This window comes from Bos mutus, chromosome 12 (genome assembly GCF_027580195.1).
Source record: "Bos mutus isolate GX-2022 chromosome 12, NWIPB_WYAK_1.1, whole genome shotgun sequence".
In the NCBI taxonomy this organism is placed as follows: Eukaryota; Metazoa; Chordata; class Mammalia; order Artiodactyla; family Bovidae; genus Bos; species Bos mutus.
This window is the reverse complement of record NC_091628.1, coordinates 30,669,696-30,688,534: the sequence shown is the minus strand read 5'-3', so window position 1 is coordinate 30,688,534 and position 18,839 is coordinate 30,669,696. Positions and strand designations below refer to the sequence as shown.

Genomic DNA, 18,839 nt, shown 5'->3' with positions numbered 1-18,839 from the left:
AAACCCTGCATAAGAGCACCAACTCAGTGGCTGCTACTGAACCAACAACCCTCCCACCAGGTAACAGAGAGACTGACCTGGGCAGGATTAAAAAGGATCAACTTCAGAGCAGAAAGCAAGTATTATTAACGCTTGTCCAGATTATATATAATAGCAAAGCAAAATATTTTGACACAGAAGGTTGAGAAAAGGTAGATATGGACACAGAAACTGAAAAACTGCAGTGACTTCAAAAAAAAGTGGACATGCTGAATTCTTCTATGTCTAGCACAATATGGAAGAAAACTCTATGAATTATAATGAAAACAATGTTTTGACTATAGTAAAATATCTGACAATGAGTTAAGATCCATGCAACCTTTACCAAATTACACAAGAAGGACTTTAATTGGTCCTTATCCAATCACCCCTGCAATCTCTGCTGTTGCCCACAGCTATTCTTGCCTGGGTTTCTCCTTGGATGGCTTTCCTGAGAGTCAAACTTTAAAAAACATTTTTTCACCATAACTCCGTTCCTTTTCTCATTTAAAAAATTATCCTACCTGTAACTAGAGGCACTATACTTTTGGGCTGCTCTCTCATCTCTTCATGAATTCATGTAATGTCATATAGGTATTTTTTTCTTCAATTTAATGCCCACACTAATTTATATTTTTAGTCTTCTCTCTTCTTTTCTGAGGGCTATTCCACATTCTTACTTCTTATTCCACATTAGGAAAGGTCAAAGATGACTCCCAGGCCCCTCTACCATTTGCTCTTTCTAAAAGAATTCCATTAGCTTGATTACATGTCTTTCTATGTCATGTAGACCAAAATCCAAAAAGTTAAAAGAAAGTTGATGACAGTGTACACAATGACAGTAGCAAAAAGTGCCGACAGTGAGAGAACAAAAATTACAAAAAGTAAAACCAAAAGCTGAGCAGTTTGGGACCATCTGAAATACAAGCCAAAAAAAATTTACATAACTGCACTGTCCAATACCACCTGTAACTATTCATATTTAAATTCATTAAATAAAATTTAAAACTCCATTCTTTAGTCACACACCACTTTCCAAGTGCTCAACAGCCACGTGCAGCCAGTGGCTACTCTACTGGACAGCACAGATACAGAATATTACGAACACTGCAGAATGTTCTACTGGCCAAAGTGGCAGTGCTAGCTCAACATTCACCTGGTATTCTCTATACAACCGGCGCAGTGCTATTATAGGAACAGGGGTATAGAGAGATGAGGAAGATAAGGCTTCTCTCTGCCCTCATAGAGTACACAGTCTGTCTAATGGACAAAACAAAAATATTCACACGTGCTAGAGTAGAGGTAAAACCGTGGATGAGAGAAGGACTGATTGGGAGGCCCAGCCCTCGGAATTCCAGACTAATCAGCTAGGACTGCAATCCTTTCACTTTAGTTTCCTGTGGACTGGATCTTGTTCCCCGGCTGTTATGATGGTACAACAGGTAATGCTGAGACTCATCACTACCTAGCAATTCTGGGCTCACTGGAACCAGAGACGCTGAAACCTGAACAGGATGTGTGTTGGCTCTGTCCCTCTGAGGACACTTGCTGGTGCTTCACCTTGCTGGCAACCCTGGAAGGAAAAGGCCGTGCTGCCACTCTTTTTCCCCTTGGTCCTTCCTAGGGAAACAGCTGTGCCTCCACTGTCCCTTTGGTTTGGAACTCCTAGCATGTGCTATACTTAGAATGACGAAGCGCCTGACCAAGTAGTTAAGGCATTACCAAGGAATTAACACTGCCACGAAGCACAAGTCTTCAGTGCAAATAAAGCAAGAAGGAAGGGGGGAGGTGCCCCAAAGCAGAAAGGGCAGGCTAAGCAAGGATGAGAGAAGCAGGAACGGTGACTGAGGGTCTGTGGGCCAGCAGAGGATTCATTATAGCCCCACACAGGGCACACTCAGCAGGCAACTGCAGCAGATGAAGCTAGATGGGAGCCCAGCTGCCAAGAGCCTTAATGCCACCACCTAAGGAGCGGGGCGTGGACTGGCCAACCATAATTAAGTAGAAGAGCTAAACAACGAGATCTCTGTAATGAGATCTGTGTTTTCAAAAAACAAACCTGGGGAAAGGGTGAAAGGCAGATAAATAGAAGCAGATAAAGGGGGATGATATCTGGATGAAAACATGGCTGGAGGCAGTGGAGATAAAGAACAGGAAATTCATTCAAAAGACACTGTGTGTGTGCTGACATCAGAGAAAATTCTATCTGGCACACCGGCAGGCGATAAATGCTTGCTGCACAAACTAGTGAGGAAGATACTGATCACGCAGATGACACAGAAGGGCAGGGAACAAAAACTATGAGAAACACAAAAATTTAAGGGAAGGACTGACAGTGAGAGACACTGAAAAGGAACAAAGAAATCAAACAAGGACATATTCCTTCTGCCTGGCATGTGATCCCCCAAGACACTGGATGGCCCGCAATTCCCTCAGATCCCTTCCCAATGGTCTCCCCGATCACCCTCTGTAAAACTGGGCAACACAGCAACTGTCCCTCAGCACTCTCCAAACCCTCTCCCTTATTCTTCCCTGGAGAAAAAAATGCCGCTACCTCACACACTATGTATTTTACTTTTCATTGTGTTTAATGTCTATCTCCCTACTACTTAAGTGCAAGCTTCACTCACTGCTGCACACCAGAGCCTAAAAACGTGCCTGGCATAAGCACATGCTCAACAAATACTTGCTGATGAACTGAATAACAGAAAGAAATAAACAGAGCAAGACTATTATCCATAGACAAATAAGTATGGAAGTAAACTGACAGCTAACATGGAAGTTATATCGATTATATTGAGTGCTAAAGGTAAAAATCTATGTAATAGTCCTTTAAGTACAAAAGGCTCAAACACCATTTTCTTCAAATATATGTTTTTATATATATCAAATATATGCATTTAATAGTAACACAGGCTTTCTGTTTAGTCACAAAATAATGAGAGAGATTTTACGGCTTGAAAAATCACTCATAATACTTGGTAGCCACACTGCAAATCTACCACTTCAAGTATTTAAATCTTATTAATACTTCTTCAACTTCCATTACAAATTTCTAATTTCCTTTCTGAAATCTTGGTTATTTTAAAATGTTAAGCAAATGCAAGAAGCTAAAGTTGAAATACCAGAATATAAGTATAATAACAGTCGTTACCTTTAAGATATAATGAAGATGATATTAAAATGGTGAAAAGTTAGAAATGCAAAAATATCCAAGAACACAAAATGGGCCCACCTAGCTGGCTGGCTTAAGGAAAGTGACAAAATATCATTAATTTTCATCTTCCTCATCAATAAAATGCAGCTAACACAAGCACCTACCTTGTAGGTAAACTTGTTCTGAGAGTCTTTTTTTTTTTTTTTGAGGATTAAGTCTGTTTCAAGTCATTAGCTTAGCACAGTGCCTACAATATAATTACTTCTTAAGCCCATAAATACTTATGAAAAACCTACTATATAAAAGGCATCATACTTACTGGCCACAGTGGCCAATGAAAGAGATATACCTACCTAACAGAATTGTCGACAATTAAAACAAATCTAAAGACAAACTAATGAATTACCAAGTGTGACTAGTGCTACAGAGGGAGCCCGTGGGGTTCTGAGTCAGAAATCGAGGGATGAGGGAATTCAATTTTAGATGTGAGCAGGAAGAGTGCCTCTGAGGACAGGAAGCAAGACGGCACTGCCCACAGCTGTAGGGCACAGAGGACATTGAGGAGGATTTCAGGCCCAGCCCAGGTGTGGGAAAGAAACTGTGACCCGTCTGAGAGGACCCAGGATAACTGAAGCACAGGAAGTCAAAGGAGGTAAGATTACAGAGACAGGCAAGAGCCAGATGATGCAGGACTCCAAAGGGCCTCTTTAAGGATCTGTGATTTTATTCTATGGGAATTTATTCTTCAATGGAAAGCTGCTGAAGTTTTCTGTTTGTATTTTTTCAGAAGGAAAGATGATCCAATTTATGTCTCACAAAAATCACTTAAGCTATCTTTGGAAAGTGTATCACAGGGGAACGTAAACAGAAGCAGAACAATTAGTTGCAAGACTAATGCCATGTCCAGGAGACAGCAATGGTACTTGGCAATGCGGTGGTGGCATGGAGAAGAGATGGAGTCGATGAATTCCAGGCGCAGTTTGAAATGGATTGAATTTGGGGGATGAGGGAAAGGGAGAGATCAGAGATGACTCCTAGATGTCTGACTTAAGCAACTGCCTGGCTGATGGTGCCATGGTAAGTAACACAGTTAAGTACTGAATTAATTTTAGCTACTCATAGCTACTATCAGTATAGAAAAGAGAGAGGGAAAAAAAACTTGGTAATCCTAGAGCCAAAAGGGAGGGAGGGGAACTAAAGCACACACAGAAAGGGCAATTAGGTCAAGCCATGAGGAAGAGCGATATCAGACCAAATTCCCCACTGAAAGCAACTACAAAAGTGACCTAAGATACCAAACAAACAAACTGAGCTACCTGAAGGTACACAGAAAACCACCGAGAGCTACACGGACGGCCCGTTTTCCCCTTGAGGCATCTGCCAGTTACCAGTACAGGGCATCCAGGCCAGGCAGAACAGGAGCCGGGAGCTTGTGGCAGTCCCGCCGGGCTGGGAAGGCAGAAACTGGACTCCTGTGCTACACCAGAGGAGGCAGGATTGAGGATCCCAGATAAAAAGGAACTGTAAAGAAGGAGCCCAACATCTTGCTCAGTGTTTGCCCTCCAGGAATGTGCTGAATCATAAACAACATGGACTGAAATGCAGAAAAGCTCCTCAAAAAGATGTTGCGAAGAGGCCAAAAAAGCTAAGCAGAGCTTTTATCAGTCCTCATATTTAAAATTCAGGGCCTGCCAAGGAAGAAGCATCTTGGTAAACACTTCAAACTTTTAAATAAGACCTCAAAAGAGCTATGTGTTAGAAGCCTATTTGAATTTCCTGATTACCCTGAATTCAGGCTTATTTCTTATTAATCACTAATGAATCAAAGTGATCAATGTTTACCTAACTACCTCCCAGAGAATATTAATATTTTTTATGTTAAGAAAGATAACATCATTCAGACCCACTATAATGTTTCATTACAATGTTATTAAAACATTACCAGGCATATTGGGGAAAAGGATCAAATGATCAAAAGCTAGACAACGGAAATGGGCTCATGGGTGATAGGGATTAGTATCACAGTTATCAGACAGAAACATTGCAACAATGCTTATATACTCAATAAAAATAGGTAAAACATTGTGAGAATTTGAATCTGTATAAGTTTTAGAACTGAAAATACAAAAACTGAAATTAAGAACTTAATAATTGGGTATAACTGTATACTGGACAGAGAAGATAAGGGAACTTGAAGACAGTTCAGCAAAAATATCCAATAGATACACAGAGTAGGAAGAAGAATGAAAACTGAAATGACCTAACACACATGCATTTGTAGTCCCAGAAAGAAAGAACTGAATAGAAAAAGTACTTGAAGAACCCCAGCTTACGGAGAAGGTGCGGAGAAAAAGGAACCCTCCTACACTGTTGGTGGGAGTGTAAGTTGGTGTGAGTGTGTAAATTGGTGTAGCCACTGTGGAAAACATTATTGAAGTTTCTCAAAACAGAATTACCATACAATCCAGCAATCCCACTTCTGGGCCTATATCTGGACAAAACTCTGATTCAAAAAGGTCTAGGTACCCCTATGTTCACAGCTTTACTGACTATGCCAAAGCCTTTGACTGTGTGGATCACAACAAACTGTGGAAAATTCTTCAAGAGATGGGAATACCAGACCACTGTACCTGCCTCCTGAGAAATCTGTATGCAGGTCAAGAAGCAACAGTTAGAACTGGATATGGAACAACACACTGGTTCCAAATCTGGAAAAGGATTCATCAAGGCTGTTTATTATCACCCTGCTTATTTAACTTATACGCAGAGTACATCATGAGAAATGCTGGGCTGGAAGAAGCACAAGCTGGAATCAAGATTGCCAGGAGAAATGTCAATAACCTCAGATATGCAGATGACACCACCCTTATGGCAGAAAGTGAAGAGGAACTAAAAAGCCTCTTGATGGAACTGAAAGAGGAGAGTCAAAAAGTTGGCTTAAAGCTCAACATTCAGAAAACGAAGATCATGGCATCTGGTCCCATCACTTCATAGCAAATAGATGGGGAAACACTGGAAACAGTGACAGACTTGGGCTCCAAAATCACTGCAGATGGTGAGTGCAACTTGCTCCTTAGAAGAAAAGTTATAACCAACCTAGACAGCTTATTCAAAAACAGAGACATTACTTTGACAACAAAAGTCTGTCTAGTCAAAGCTATGGTTTTTCCAATAGTCATGTATGGATGTGAGAGTTGGACTATAAAGAAAGCTGAGCGCTGAAGAATTGATGCTTTTGAACTGTGGTGTTGGAGAAGACTCTTGAGAGTCCCTTGGGTTCCAAGGAGGTGCAATCAGTCCATACTAAAGGAAATTAGTCCTGAATATTCATTGGAAGGACTGATGCTGAAGCTGAGACTCCAATACTTTGGCCACCTGATGTGAAGAACTGACTCATTTGAAACGACCCTGATGCTGGGAAAGATTGAAGGCTGGAGGAGACGGGGACGACAGAGGATGAGAAGGTTGGATAGCATCACCGACTCAACGGACATGAGTTTGAGCAAGCTCCAGGAGCTGGTGATGGACATGGAGGCCTGGTGTGCTGCAGTCCACGGGGTCGCAAAGAGTTGGACACGACTGAGCGATGGAACTCAAGTGGACTAAACGTTCACAGCAGCACTTTTCACAATAGCCAAGACATGGAAACAACCGAAATATCCATCAACAGATGAATGGATAAAGAAGATATGATACATATATACAATTGAATACAATTGGGCCATAAAAAAGAACAAAATAATGCCATTTGCAGCAACATGGATGCAACTAGAGATTTTCACACTAAGTGAAGGAAGTCAGAAAGAGAACGACAAATACCGTATTGATACCATTAGTATACGGAATCTAAGATATGCCACAAACGAACCCATCTCTGGAACAGAAACAGAATCAAGCACAGAGACTAGACTAGCAGTTGTCAAGGGGAAAGGGGTGGGAGAGGTTTGGATCGAGAGTTAGAGATCAGCAGATGCAAACTGGTATATATAGAAAGGACAAACAACAAGTTCCTACTGTATAGTACAGGGAATTATATTCAATATTCTGTGAAAAAGCATAATGGAAAATATGAAAAAGAATGTATATACATGTATCAATATAACTGAGTCACTCTGCTATAAAGCAGTAATTAACACATTTTAATTCAATTATATTTCAATTAAAAAATAAATTAGAAAAGAATTCCAGCTTAGAAAATTCACAAAATGACAAAAATAGCAAGCCATAGACTCAAAATGCTCTACAAATTCCATGCATAAAGAATACAATAAAAGCTATGCATAAGCGCACAATAGTAAAAGTGCTAAAAGCCAAAGACAAAGATAAAATCTTGAAAATAGCCCAAACACATTAAGTTCAACAGAAGCTAAACAGAAAAACACATTAACTTCAAAGGAAAAATAGTAAGACCACAAGCTGACTTAATAAAAACAGTGGGAGCCAGAAATTATAAAATAATTTAAAGGTGCTAAAGGAAGAGACCCTTTAAAGATGAAGGTAAATAAATACACTTCCAGGCAAACAAAACTAGTTATTACTAGAAGACCTGCAAGACATGAAATCTGAAAACTGACTCTGTCAAAGTCAATAGAGAGTAAGCAGCAGCACAAATTACCAACAATCAGATTTTAAAAGCACATTTCATTACAGATACTACAAACATCAAAAAGATAATAGAAATATTATAAAAAAAGAAAAATAAATCTGAAGCCACATTGAAAAATTTAGATAAAATAGATAAATGCCTTGAAAAGCAAAACTTGTCAAAACTGACAAAAAAGTAATAGAAAACATGTATAGTCCCACATGAATTGAAGAAACAGAATCAATAATCCTCAACCCTCCCCCCACGAAGACTCCAAATTCCATCACCAGTGAACTCCTCCAAACATTAATGGATGCAATAAGATCAATTTTCACAAACTCAGAGAATAAAAAACATTTCTCAGGTCATTTTTTAAAGTCAGAATAACCTTGACAGCTAAATATGTCAAAGACTTTACAAGAAATTAAAAATCACTAGTCAATCTTTTTCATGAACAAAACTGAGAACAATGTAAATGAAATATATTGTAGCGTATTAAGAAGATAATTCAAAATGAAAAAGTTAGGTTTATCCAGAAAATCAAGGATGCTTTAAAATTAGTAAAACGTGTATCCCTACCTCACCACAGTTGTTAACACATATCTGAACACACAGCTGCTACATTCTTAAGAATTTTATCCTAAGAAAATAATCAGACAAGGCACAGAGACATACTCTAAGACAGGCATTACAATATTGTTTTTAATAGCTTTTAAATGCTTTATGAATATGGAATAGCTAAACAATTTTTGTACGTCATTCAGAATCCGTTCAAAATTATAACATGGTTCTATACTTATTTGTATGGATAGTTGTTAATGATATATGACTAAATGAAAAAATCAGGAGCATTTCTATGGCAAAAACACTAATTTTATAAGAGAGTAAACAAAATCAAACATCTGTCTTGAGAGAGCATTTTGTCTAGACATAATGAATTGCCATGTTAATTTATGTTCATAAACACGATATATTGCCTAACTTAAGATAATTTTCCTCAACAGAAAGAACATTTTCTTTTGAAAACCTAGTTATAGAAGACTGCCCATATATATATTTTATTTAGACCATAAAAAAATGCTGCTAGACTTTAATCAATTAACAAAGAATCTGCATCATACATAAGCAGATACTAGTAGGAAGACAAACACAAAATACCCTGAAAGCACTAAATCAACCCATGTGTCTGTCACATATATAATGCAACCACTTCAGTGTTCTTGCCTAGAGAATCCCAGGGACGGGCGAGCCTAGTGGGCTGCCGTCTATGGGGTTGCACAGAGTCAGACACAATTGAAGCGACTTAGCAGCAGCAGCAGCAGTCTTTGAATTCAAAGTGGTAAGTTTATAGGAAAAAAATTCTATTGTATAATATATATACAAGAGGACTCAAAGCTCCAACAAGTTTAAAGAAAATTCCCTTGAATTTAAGCAGTAAGAAAAGTGTGTTACTTGCTGCTGAGTCGTGTCCTACTCTTTTTTATCCCACAGACTTTAGCCTACCAGGCTCCTCTGTCCATGGAATTCTCCAAGCAAAAACACTGGAGTGGGTTGCCATTTCCTTCTCCCAGATGATCTTTCCAACCCAGGGATTGAACCTGGGTCTCCTGCATTGCAGGTGGATTCTTTACCATCTGAGTCACCAGGGAAAAACCCACCTGCATTAAAATCACTCCAACCCATAGGTTACACAGCATTTTGCAAAAACACCTGGAGCAAGTTGTTGGGAGGGGATCCAGGTATTCTGCTGAACAGAGGGCCTGAGGGGTGAGCACTGTCTGCTCAGGTACACAGGGGAAAGGCTTAGGGTGTTTATCACTATTGCCATGAAACCCAAATTCCTACCCTCGCTCTGTATTTTCCTAGCTATGTGATTCCAAAGAAGACCCTTACCCTCTCTGAACCTAGGCTGAGAGAAAGTAAAAACAGCTCTGCTGACAATCACTCTATGACAGAGACAGACAAGGCCCGCAGGAGACCAACAGGTAATAAACTCTCCCAGGGCCACACTGGGGCTCACAGTGACTGACAGCTCCTCCAGCTAGCTTCCTTTTTCCTGCCTCCTAAACCAAGACCGCTGGAAGATCCAATTACTAACCCACTTCCACTCTGTGTCTGCAGCATTCTACCGAGCTAGTCTCCTCTTCCCCGGCTCCCTCATCAGCATCATGAGGCAAACCCCAGCGAGAACCTCTGCGATACCCTCTTCTGTGACTGCGTGGCTACAACAAGTCAGTAAATTTGACTTGTTCCACTACAGATGTATTCCTGGTGCTCTTCACCAGGCGGGTAACAGCCGCTTCTTTTTCTACTTACCAACCTATTTCTCCAGGGTCACTGAAAGGATGAAACTAAATGTTATCCTGTCAAATGCCAAGCATCTGCCTGGGAAACAGCTAGGACACAACAAATATTAGCATCTCTCCCCTCGGAGCTCAAAATAAAGCTCCTCGTGTAATTTTATTTTTTAAATTATCTAGTTCATCCCTGCAAAAATCTACATCTCTCCAAAACTAAGCCAGGAAATAAGCCCCTCAAGTAAACAGAACTCTGAACAACCAAAATAGACATGACCAAATGAAATAAAAGACTATGCACTTTCCCATAAGAATGCCTGAAAATCCCACTTGGACGTCATTTACTCATTTTTAACACACTTTGTCCTAATAAACTTTGGAAATCTGATTTCTACACCCACAGCAAATTAGAATCAGCAACTATGAAGTTAGAGAGGGACAGTTAGGCATACTGACCACAGAAAAATACTCAACAAGGCAGGAGATGGGAACACTATATCAAACAGAACTCAAAATACTTAGAAATCTGAAGTCATCTTACAGCTTCTAAAGTTTGACTGAACATCCCAACCATAAAATACTTCAGCATACAATGCCAATATATATAATATATTCATTTATAAACCATACATTTTATGCAAATTATAAAATACACTAAAACAAAATTAAAATTTATTGTTTTAATTTTAATTAACTATGTTAAACATTGTTTTGATCACACAACCACTAAAAATACTATTACTCTTAACACTAAGAGCACTGTTACTGAATATGACTATTTTTGATCAGCATCTAAGATATTCATCTTTAGTAAAATAAAAATGTGTTGTTCAGTTTTGAGTTCTACAACTCTTTGAGGTACTTTAACAGTGAACCTCTGCTCCCCATTTCCATTCAAAGTATCAAAGATTCTCTTAAAAAGTACCTAGGGCTTCCCTGGTGGTTCAGTGGTAAAGAATCTGCTTGCCAACGCAGCAGACGCTGGTTTCATCCCTGGTCCAGGAAGAACCCACATGTCACAGGGCAGCTAAGCCCATGCGCCACAACTATTCAGCCTGTGTTCTAGAGCCTGGAAACTGCAATTCCTGAAGCCCGGGAACCCTAGAGCCCACGCTCTGCAACAAGAGAAGCCAACAAGCAGCCTGTGCAGCACAACTAGAGAGCAGCCCCTGCTCGCCGCAACTAGAGAAAAGCCTGAGCAGCAAGGAGGACCCAGCACAGTCAAAAATGAATAAATAATTTTTAAAGTACCGATATAAAAGAGTGTCATAAAAAACTGCAAGAACCTTGAGAAACTCGATAGTCCTGCTATCTCTACATTACAAAATTCTCATACTGTCCCTCAGGAAAATGTTCATTAGAATGTGGACCTAGAGAAGCCTGGAGGTTTTTTCAGACCCAATCCATGTATTAATTAAAAAAAAAGTTCAATTTCTCCTTCTTTTTTGGAGCACAAAATAAGCTAGACGTTCTAATATTTTCATTCTCAAATTGACTTGCCTCATCTCACTTTGTCAATTACTAGTAGTCAACGGGCACAAAGCTTCAAAAGCTGTATTAGATGCTGAGCTAAGACAGCTGTAGTTTACAGAATAATGACAGTACGTTACAAAGGAACAGTCAATGAACTTCACTGAACTGAATCAATATTATTCAAATGATGGCTAAGTCACCAAAAGTAAGTTAAATTATGTGTCTCATATTACATGTAAGCAAACAGGACAGTAATCCAGTATTTTGGGAAATTCCCCAAAATAACCAACATGTATTCAAAAAATTTACTGATTCAGAATAATTTATTACCCAGGGTCTCCAGTTACCATGAATTCTAGTCACTTTCAATTTTCCCCCTCCAGAAAGAGAGGAATTCTTAAAGAGCACGTTGAAGTTCAGTCTCCTAAAATGTATTTACTATTTCATGTTATGAAAACTAGTAGAGCCATCAGTACTTTATCCACTAATTTAAAATAACTTCAAAACTTACACTAATAATGCATTTTTCATATTCAAAGTAGTATCAGATATCACTGACTTCATGCTTAACACCATTACTGTAGTCGTAGTAGTATGGGACAATATTTATGTTTCCCATAAATAACAGAAAGAGTAATGCCTTACAAGTCAAGAAAATCATTCAACAGTTTTTAAATGTTTTAGAAATTATGGTAGATATAATAAACACAAGACATATATTCATGTAAATTTGACATCATGTTGGGTGAACTCCGGGAGTTGGTGATGGACAAGGAGGCCTGGCATGCTGCGATTCATGGGGTCACAAAGAGTCAGACACGACTGAGCGACTGAACTGAACTGAAGAATGTGAAATAGAAAATGGTTCACAGGAAGGAAAGATCAGTGTGGACTAGAATGGACTAAAAACCAGTTTCACAAGAGAGGGACATGAGCTGGAATAGGATTCAGAGCTGGAAAGGAAAAGTCATTCAAAATGGAAGGAAATAATGTGTTATTTGTTTTCTCAATAAAACTGTCTAACTCAAGATACCAAATTTAAGACACAAAGTAAAACAATTTAGAGAAATATACCATAAAAGACATGTTATTTAATATGTTGTTCATCAAGTCACCTACATATGCATGTGTGTGTGTATATATTAGCATACATATATTAATATATAAATGGTACTTATCCACCCTTAACCTTCATAAAACCTCCAACTCATATTAGGAACAAGAGCTCCAGCAAGAGAAAGAAAAATTTAAAAGAGCTGTAAGTAAAGAGAAAAATTTAAGGCATTGGATCTTAATATAACTCTTTCTCCGAAGTTAAAACTTTTCTATTCTCTAAACCTTTTTCGAGCATGACATTTTCCCCCTGGTATACTCTGTATCTGTTATTAAACTTAGAAAAGTGATAAAACTTCACTTTGAAAAGAAATTCATTTGAATAATTTCCTGTCCACTAGAGGGCTCCAATATTTCTTTCACAAATGGAAAAGATATGACATTACAATAAAAATATTCATTAAGCACTGAAAAAAATCAAATTATCATTAACTCACTTAATCCCAGACTAAACATAGTTACATATGCTACAATTTCACATTCATAGCTTAAAAAGGTACAGGATTCTTTATTACCTAAAATGCTTCAAATAACCAAAACTGCTTTGCCATTATTCTCACACTGTCAATGTCTCTCTTACAAAGGGTTTTCAATTTTATAGATATCATAAAGTATAATTTCAGTCCAAAGCTCCAAACAGTAGTTCCAATTTTTATATAATAAATTTTATATATTAATTTACATATTGAAAACTTTCCAAATCCAGAAAACAAAATTACCAGCTTATCTAACCAGCCTTAGGCTTTATTACTGATACAAAGACTAAACATTTTCTTTCAGAAAGCCTAAATCATTAACATAATTCATGCTACAAGTATAAACAATGAATACAGCCCCATCAGGAGCTCTGATTTGGGCCTAGGGGGGAAATCAACCACTTAAATACAATGTATTACAATGACACTGGGTTCAGGACAGGATATTTATAGATTTTTCTCACAAATTAGTTATTACACTGAAATGTCAGTAAATCTCAATTCAAACTCAATCACCTTTAGCAAAGAAAAAGCCAATGTTTTAAGTAAATACTGTTATACCATTTATAGGACATCTTTACAGAATGTTAATTGAAAAAGTATCAACTGCAAATTATTTTTTGTAAAGAATATAGCAAATCCATTCACTAGGGGTACCATTCGTATCCTGCCCTAAAAGACTGACTTGCTGATTTGGATTCTAAGAAAAAGAGACTCCTTATGGTACACAAAAAAATATACTGAATGTTTAAAAATAAATTTTCAATGTCAGTAACAAAAAAAGTCATGCTAAAAAAAAAATCGATTTAAAAAGTGAGTCACAATAATTTCTGTAAGGAGACTTTACCAAAAACAACAACTGCTTTAGCAATTATTAGAACTCAAGAGCGAACTATCTCTATTGAAACCATGACAGGGTTTATTATAATTTCACTGCCCCACCTCTTCTCCAAAATAGGATTTTCCTATACAGGTGACAAGCATCATTAACAGATGAAAAAGCGTAACATTTGTTTCTAAATAGCACACACTATCACCAATGAGAAACTTAAAATGCTTACTGCATCTAGCAAATGTATGTATTCATACTTGCAAGAATATGCATCCCAATCAATTTAGAATTATGCTGCAAGGGAAGTATCAGATTGTGGAGAGGTGAGGCTGAGAAGGCCGATGCTTTTCAAGAGTAGTGACATTTTCCTCACTTTAAGTCAGAATGTAAGTGCAGACTGTCAATTATTGATAATGAAAACTTTAACAAACATGAAGTATTGAGTCCACGACTTCTAACCGGTATTTATCATGTTATATTTCAAAAAGCTGTAATTCTAGGTACATATCAAAGGAAGACACTTCTTAAACAAAAATGCAATGTGAGTAATAGCAAATGACGGTTTAAATGTTTTAATGCTGGAAAAAAACCCTCAAGGCCTCCAGCGAGTTGTATGGCTAAAAAATGAAACATAAAAATTATTCAGAATCATCTAATCTGAGCTGTACCCTAGACACATTCTGCAACAGCATCACCAAGGAATTATATGTTTATTACATAATACTGCTTTGCCCTTGCCTATCACCTTTAATCAAGGGATCTCAAAGCACCACAGAATCATCACGGCCTTAAAATACAGTCTAAAACAGAAACAGTTGTATTTGATAACTAGAGCTATTAATACAACCTTGCCATCCCTTCCCGGCACCCCGAACACTAGCTTCCAAACCTCCTCTCTGACTTGGAAACGGTATTCTCCAAATCACCTCAATTTGTGAGTGAAGCTACGCACATTCAGCTCCTTCTCGTCACTGGGCCTAAATAAAGAAAGCTGTTGCACTGTTTTAATCTCACAGATCTATTGCACAACAACTTCTATGACAGATATATAGTACATAAGGTGATCATACTGCACACTGTGCATGATGATATAAAATGGAGGTTTTAGCCAGACAGCAAGTCTTTGCTGGAGGGTACGAGTCCACAGAGTATCCATCGGGGAAAGTGGGTTTTCCTGCTCCGTCCAGAGACCTATCTAGGCAACTTCACCAACAGGGTGAAGGAAATCCAGTCTGGTTAGGCTTAAGCCGGCAGGAGACTATGCTCCAGTGTGCACCCCAGGAGGGAAAGGAAAACTAAAAGGACAATGCTCGAGTTTTAAGACTCAGGAAGGAGAGTGTTGGGTTGCTCTGTGGCCACCCAAGAGACAGAACACTGTGGTTCCTTTGCATTTAAACAGCACACTGAAAGGGAAATCAAACACAAGCAAAATGTCTTTAAACCAAGGTCAAAATATGCCATTTAGAGCCATTTAATTTAATTTTACAGCCCGTAAATGGGGTTCACTCTAACTGAAGCATCTGACATTTTAAAATTTAATCCTCAGCAAAGTTCAATTTTGTTTTTTCACCGAAATATACAAACACTCAAATGTTAACTTCGAATATATGAGCATAACTATGTTAACTTCAATTCTTTCATAAAGGAGATTATTCCCCTTCCTGTTAATTGCATTACGTTTGTCCCCAAGACAGACAGCAAAGAGTAATTTCACCTCACACAAACCCACCTTCCCAGCGCTGTAAGCCTACACAGTTCCTGTTAGTCAACAGTCTCATAAGCTTAACCTACTTTATGAACAAAAAGAAAAGCGTCAATAAACAAGAGTACTTTGGTTTCCAGTTCTTAACATTCCAGGATCAAGGTTCAATCAATAATGTGTTTTATTAGCCTTTAAAAGTCCAGTGATGTCATACTACTAAATATTTGGTACTAAAAGTCCTGGAATATTCATTAAAAGTACCAAAATACAGTCAGCCTGGATTTGTGAACATTCCAAAACGTCTATTTCTGTGCCGTGCTTGTTCTCCCAAACGTTTCGAAAAGCTCACAGCAAATCCTGGCCGAGATAAGACGTCCCCACTTCTTGGAAATATCCGGCTTGCACCTACTGCATTCATGACCAGTGTCACAGGGCAAGATTCCCGACTTCATGCCCACCTCTGTATCTAGCAGGGACACCCGGCCTCAGCTCTGCCGTTTTCAGAAGCTTTCAGACACAAGTGTTCAGAGGCTTCTAGCAAAGCGGAAGAGATTTTTCTCCACTTCAAGGCACCTTGCTACTTGTTCCCAACTTCTCCATTGTCTTTAACCATTTAGAAAACGCAACCAAGTGAGAAGATCCGTATTCAACGCAGCGCTTTCAACGAGAGCGACACCAGACCCTCCAACTTCTTCCACAATCTCCCGGGACCGTGGCTTCCCCACCCCCACCCCGCAAACCTTCACCCTACGCCTGCATCCTTTCTGATTAAACGAGATTGGAAACCACAATTAAATCAAAGGTTGTCGTTAACTCTTAATCCTTCACTTACCATATCCGCCGGGACATTACTGGACATCTTGCCGTTTGACATATACCCAGATGTTTACGCAAAGAAAAAAAAAAATTTTAAGACAACAACAAATTAAAAAGAGTCTTCTGTTAGTCTTCAAGCTAACAGAAATCAATCTTCAAGATCTTGATTGGTTCGAGATGTGCTCTCCAAAAATAATTTTTTAAAATAAAATAATAAGTTCTTTCCGAGCCGAAGTGCCGGCCTGGCCGGGCGCAGAGGAACAATCGCCGGCAGAGCTGTAGCCGGAGCGGAGCAACTCCCGGGTCGCCGAAGTCAGCAGCAGCGGCAGCAGCAGCCCCAGGACCGGCCGCGCCAGGTGGACTGAGCCGAGTGACACACGGACATGGAGCGGGGTGGGAGGGGGTTAAATCGCCTTCCTCCTTTCCCAGCCCCGCCGTGATTCACACTCGCTCCCGAGTCGAGTCCTCATGAAGCGGGAGGATGACCAGGCGCCGCGGCACACAGAGAACTTATGTGGCTACACATGGACTCGTCCCCGGCGGCCGGAGCGGGCAAACGGCTCTCAAATCGCGCGGCCGGGGCCGCGGAAACCCGCGCTCAAGGGCATTTAACTCGTTGGCAGCCGAAGTGCTAGCCCGGGCCGGAGAGCCCGGGCGGGGAGCGGTGGCGGGGGGGAGCGCGGGGCGCTCGGCCGGCCAGGAGCGAGACCCCCACGGCCCGTTGGGGCTCAGGCCGCGGGCGCCTCCGGGCAGCCGCGGGGCTCGGGGCGCATCGTCTCCGGCTTCCCAGCGCTCCTCTCCCGCCTCCTCCGCCTGTGCCTCCCCCCCACCGTCTCCGCCTTCCGCTCCCCTCCCCGGCCTCGCGAGCTCCCCGCGACGCCGACTTCGGCCGGACCCCGGAAGAGGCCGGGTCCTTCCTCTCCTCAGCCCGGGAACCGTTTCCTCTCAGAGCTTCGTCTCTCTGCCTCCTCCTCCTTCACTTTTCAGTCCCCGACGCCGCAGCCGCCTCCTGTCATCACCCCTCAAGCCAACATGGCGGCGGCGGCGGCAGCTGCCGGAGCGCGAGCCGGGGACCCGCGGAGAGCACGGTCCCCCTCCCCCCCGCCTTCTTCGCAACCACCGCCTCCGCCTTCTTGCCCCCAGTTTTCCGCGAACACCGAGTGCGTCACTACGGAGACCACCCTGGAGCATCACGGGAAGTGTAGTCTATGCGGTGGGGGTGGGGGTAGGGAACCGGACACCAAACGCGTTCTAGTCGGACTCCGAGGCCACGCCCCTCTTAGCAACAGTTGCTAGGAGAGGAAAACTCGCTTTAGCCGGACGACTGCCCAGGAGTTCAGGGAGATACCTGCTGCCAGGAGGGCTGTGATACTGAGAATTATTGGGGGTGGGGGATGGAAAATGATTCTGCACAGAGAAATTCCCTCATGCACAAAATACTCTCAGACTTAAAACATGGTTTACCTCCAAGCAGAATCATTCATTTTAATGACAGCGCGCTCTCCACATCCTGCAATCTCAAAGCATTTCGTATAGTGATTTCATCTAGGTCTCTCCTCAACAATACATTTGGAGGATCAGAAGCAATCATTGATTTCCAATACGGTCATAGAAGTTCAGCAAGAGTAAGGATATCATTAAGCAGGGAGAATGTTTGAACATGTGTTTCTTGACGACCCAGGGCCATAAAACTACAATCCAGTTAATTGAAATTACCCAAAACTACATTCAAGACAATAGTGTATGAACCAAAAACTGTTAGACACAATAGTGTATGATGCAAAATCTCTGTCAAGAAACAGCTACGTACTCCAAACCACATGGGGTGACACAAGTTTACCAGGCTAGCCCTGAAATCCCACTTAACTCAAAATGTGATTGAAAACTTATACACCAGCAGTGATTAGCAAACAACAGAAAATAATACCATCGGTGAGAGACTTAGATGAAGAATATGTCTTCCCCAGATTTAGGAACAAAATGCAGAGACCGCAAATGTCTATCTGACATATCTCTCTTAGTGCTTCGAGTGTTTTAGGAAAGGCCATCTCAATATACCTATATAAAAATGCCAACAGACTTAAGAGTCTGAAAGCCACCTCTCCAACCTCCAGTTCTGTGACCTCATCTGTGAAACAGTCTTGCCTACCTTCCAGGGGTCAAGTAGGGGCAGTTGTGAGGATGAGTCCATGCATGGGAAATAAATCACTTTGTAAATAATATGCATCGTTTGATGTGAAATGTTACTACTTATTCATTCAGCAAACCCTCCGGGTCCTTGGCGAGGTACCGGAAGTTTAAAAGATGACTAATTCAGGCAGTGTCCTCCATTGGCTAGGAGCCTGTGTCATTCCCCCAGCAATCTCTCCA

The 18,839-nt window shown here is 40.5% G+C and overlaps 1 protein-coding gene across 1 annotated transcript in view; it reads right to left on the bottom strand.

Annotated features, from left to right (window-relative positions):
* UBL3 (ubiquitin like 3) overlaps nt 1-17,569 on the bottom strand; it is a 48,765-nt gene extending 31,196 nt beyond the window's left edge. The window contains exon 1 of the mRNA XM_005902167.3: nt 16,486-17,569. Coding sequence (XP_005902229.1) covers nt 16,486-16,527 — 42 coding nt within the window. The 5' untranslated portion in view covers nt 16,528-17,569. The remainder of the gene's footprint in view (nt 1-16,485) is intronic.
* Nucleotides 17,570-18,839: the final 1,270 nt, after the last annotated feature.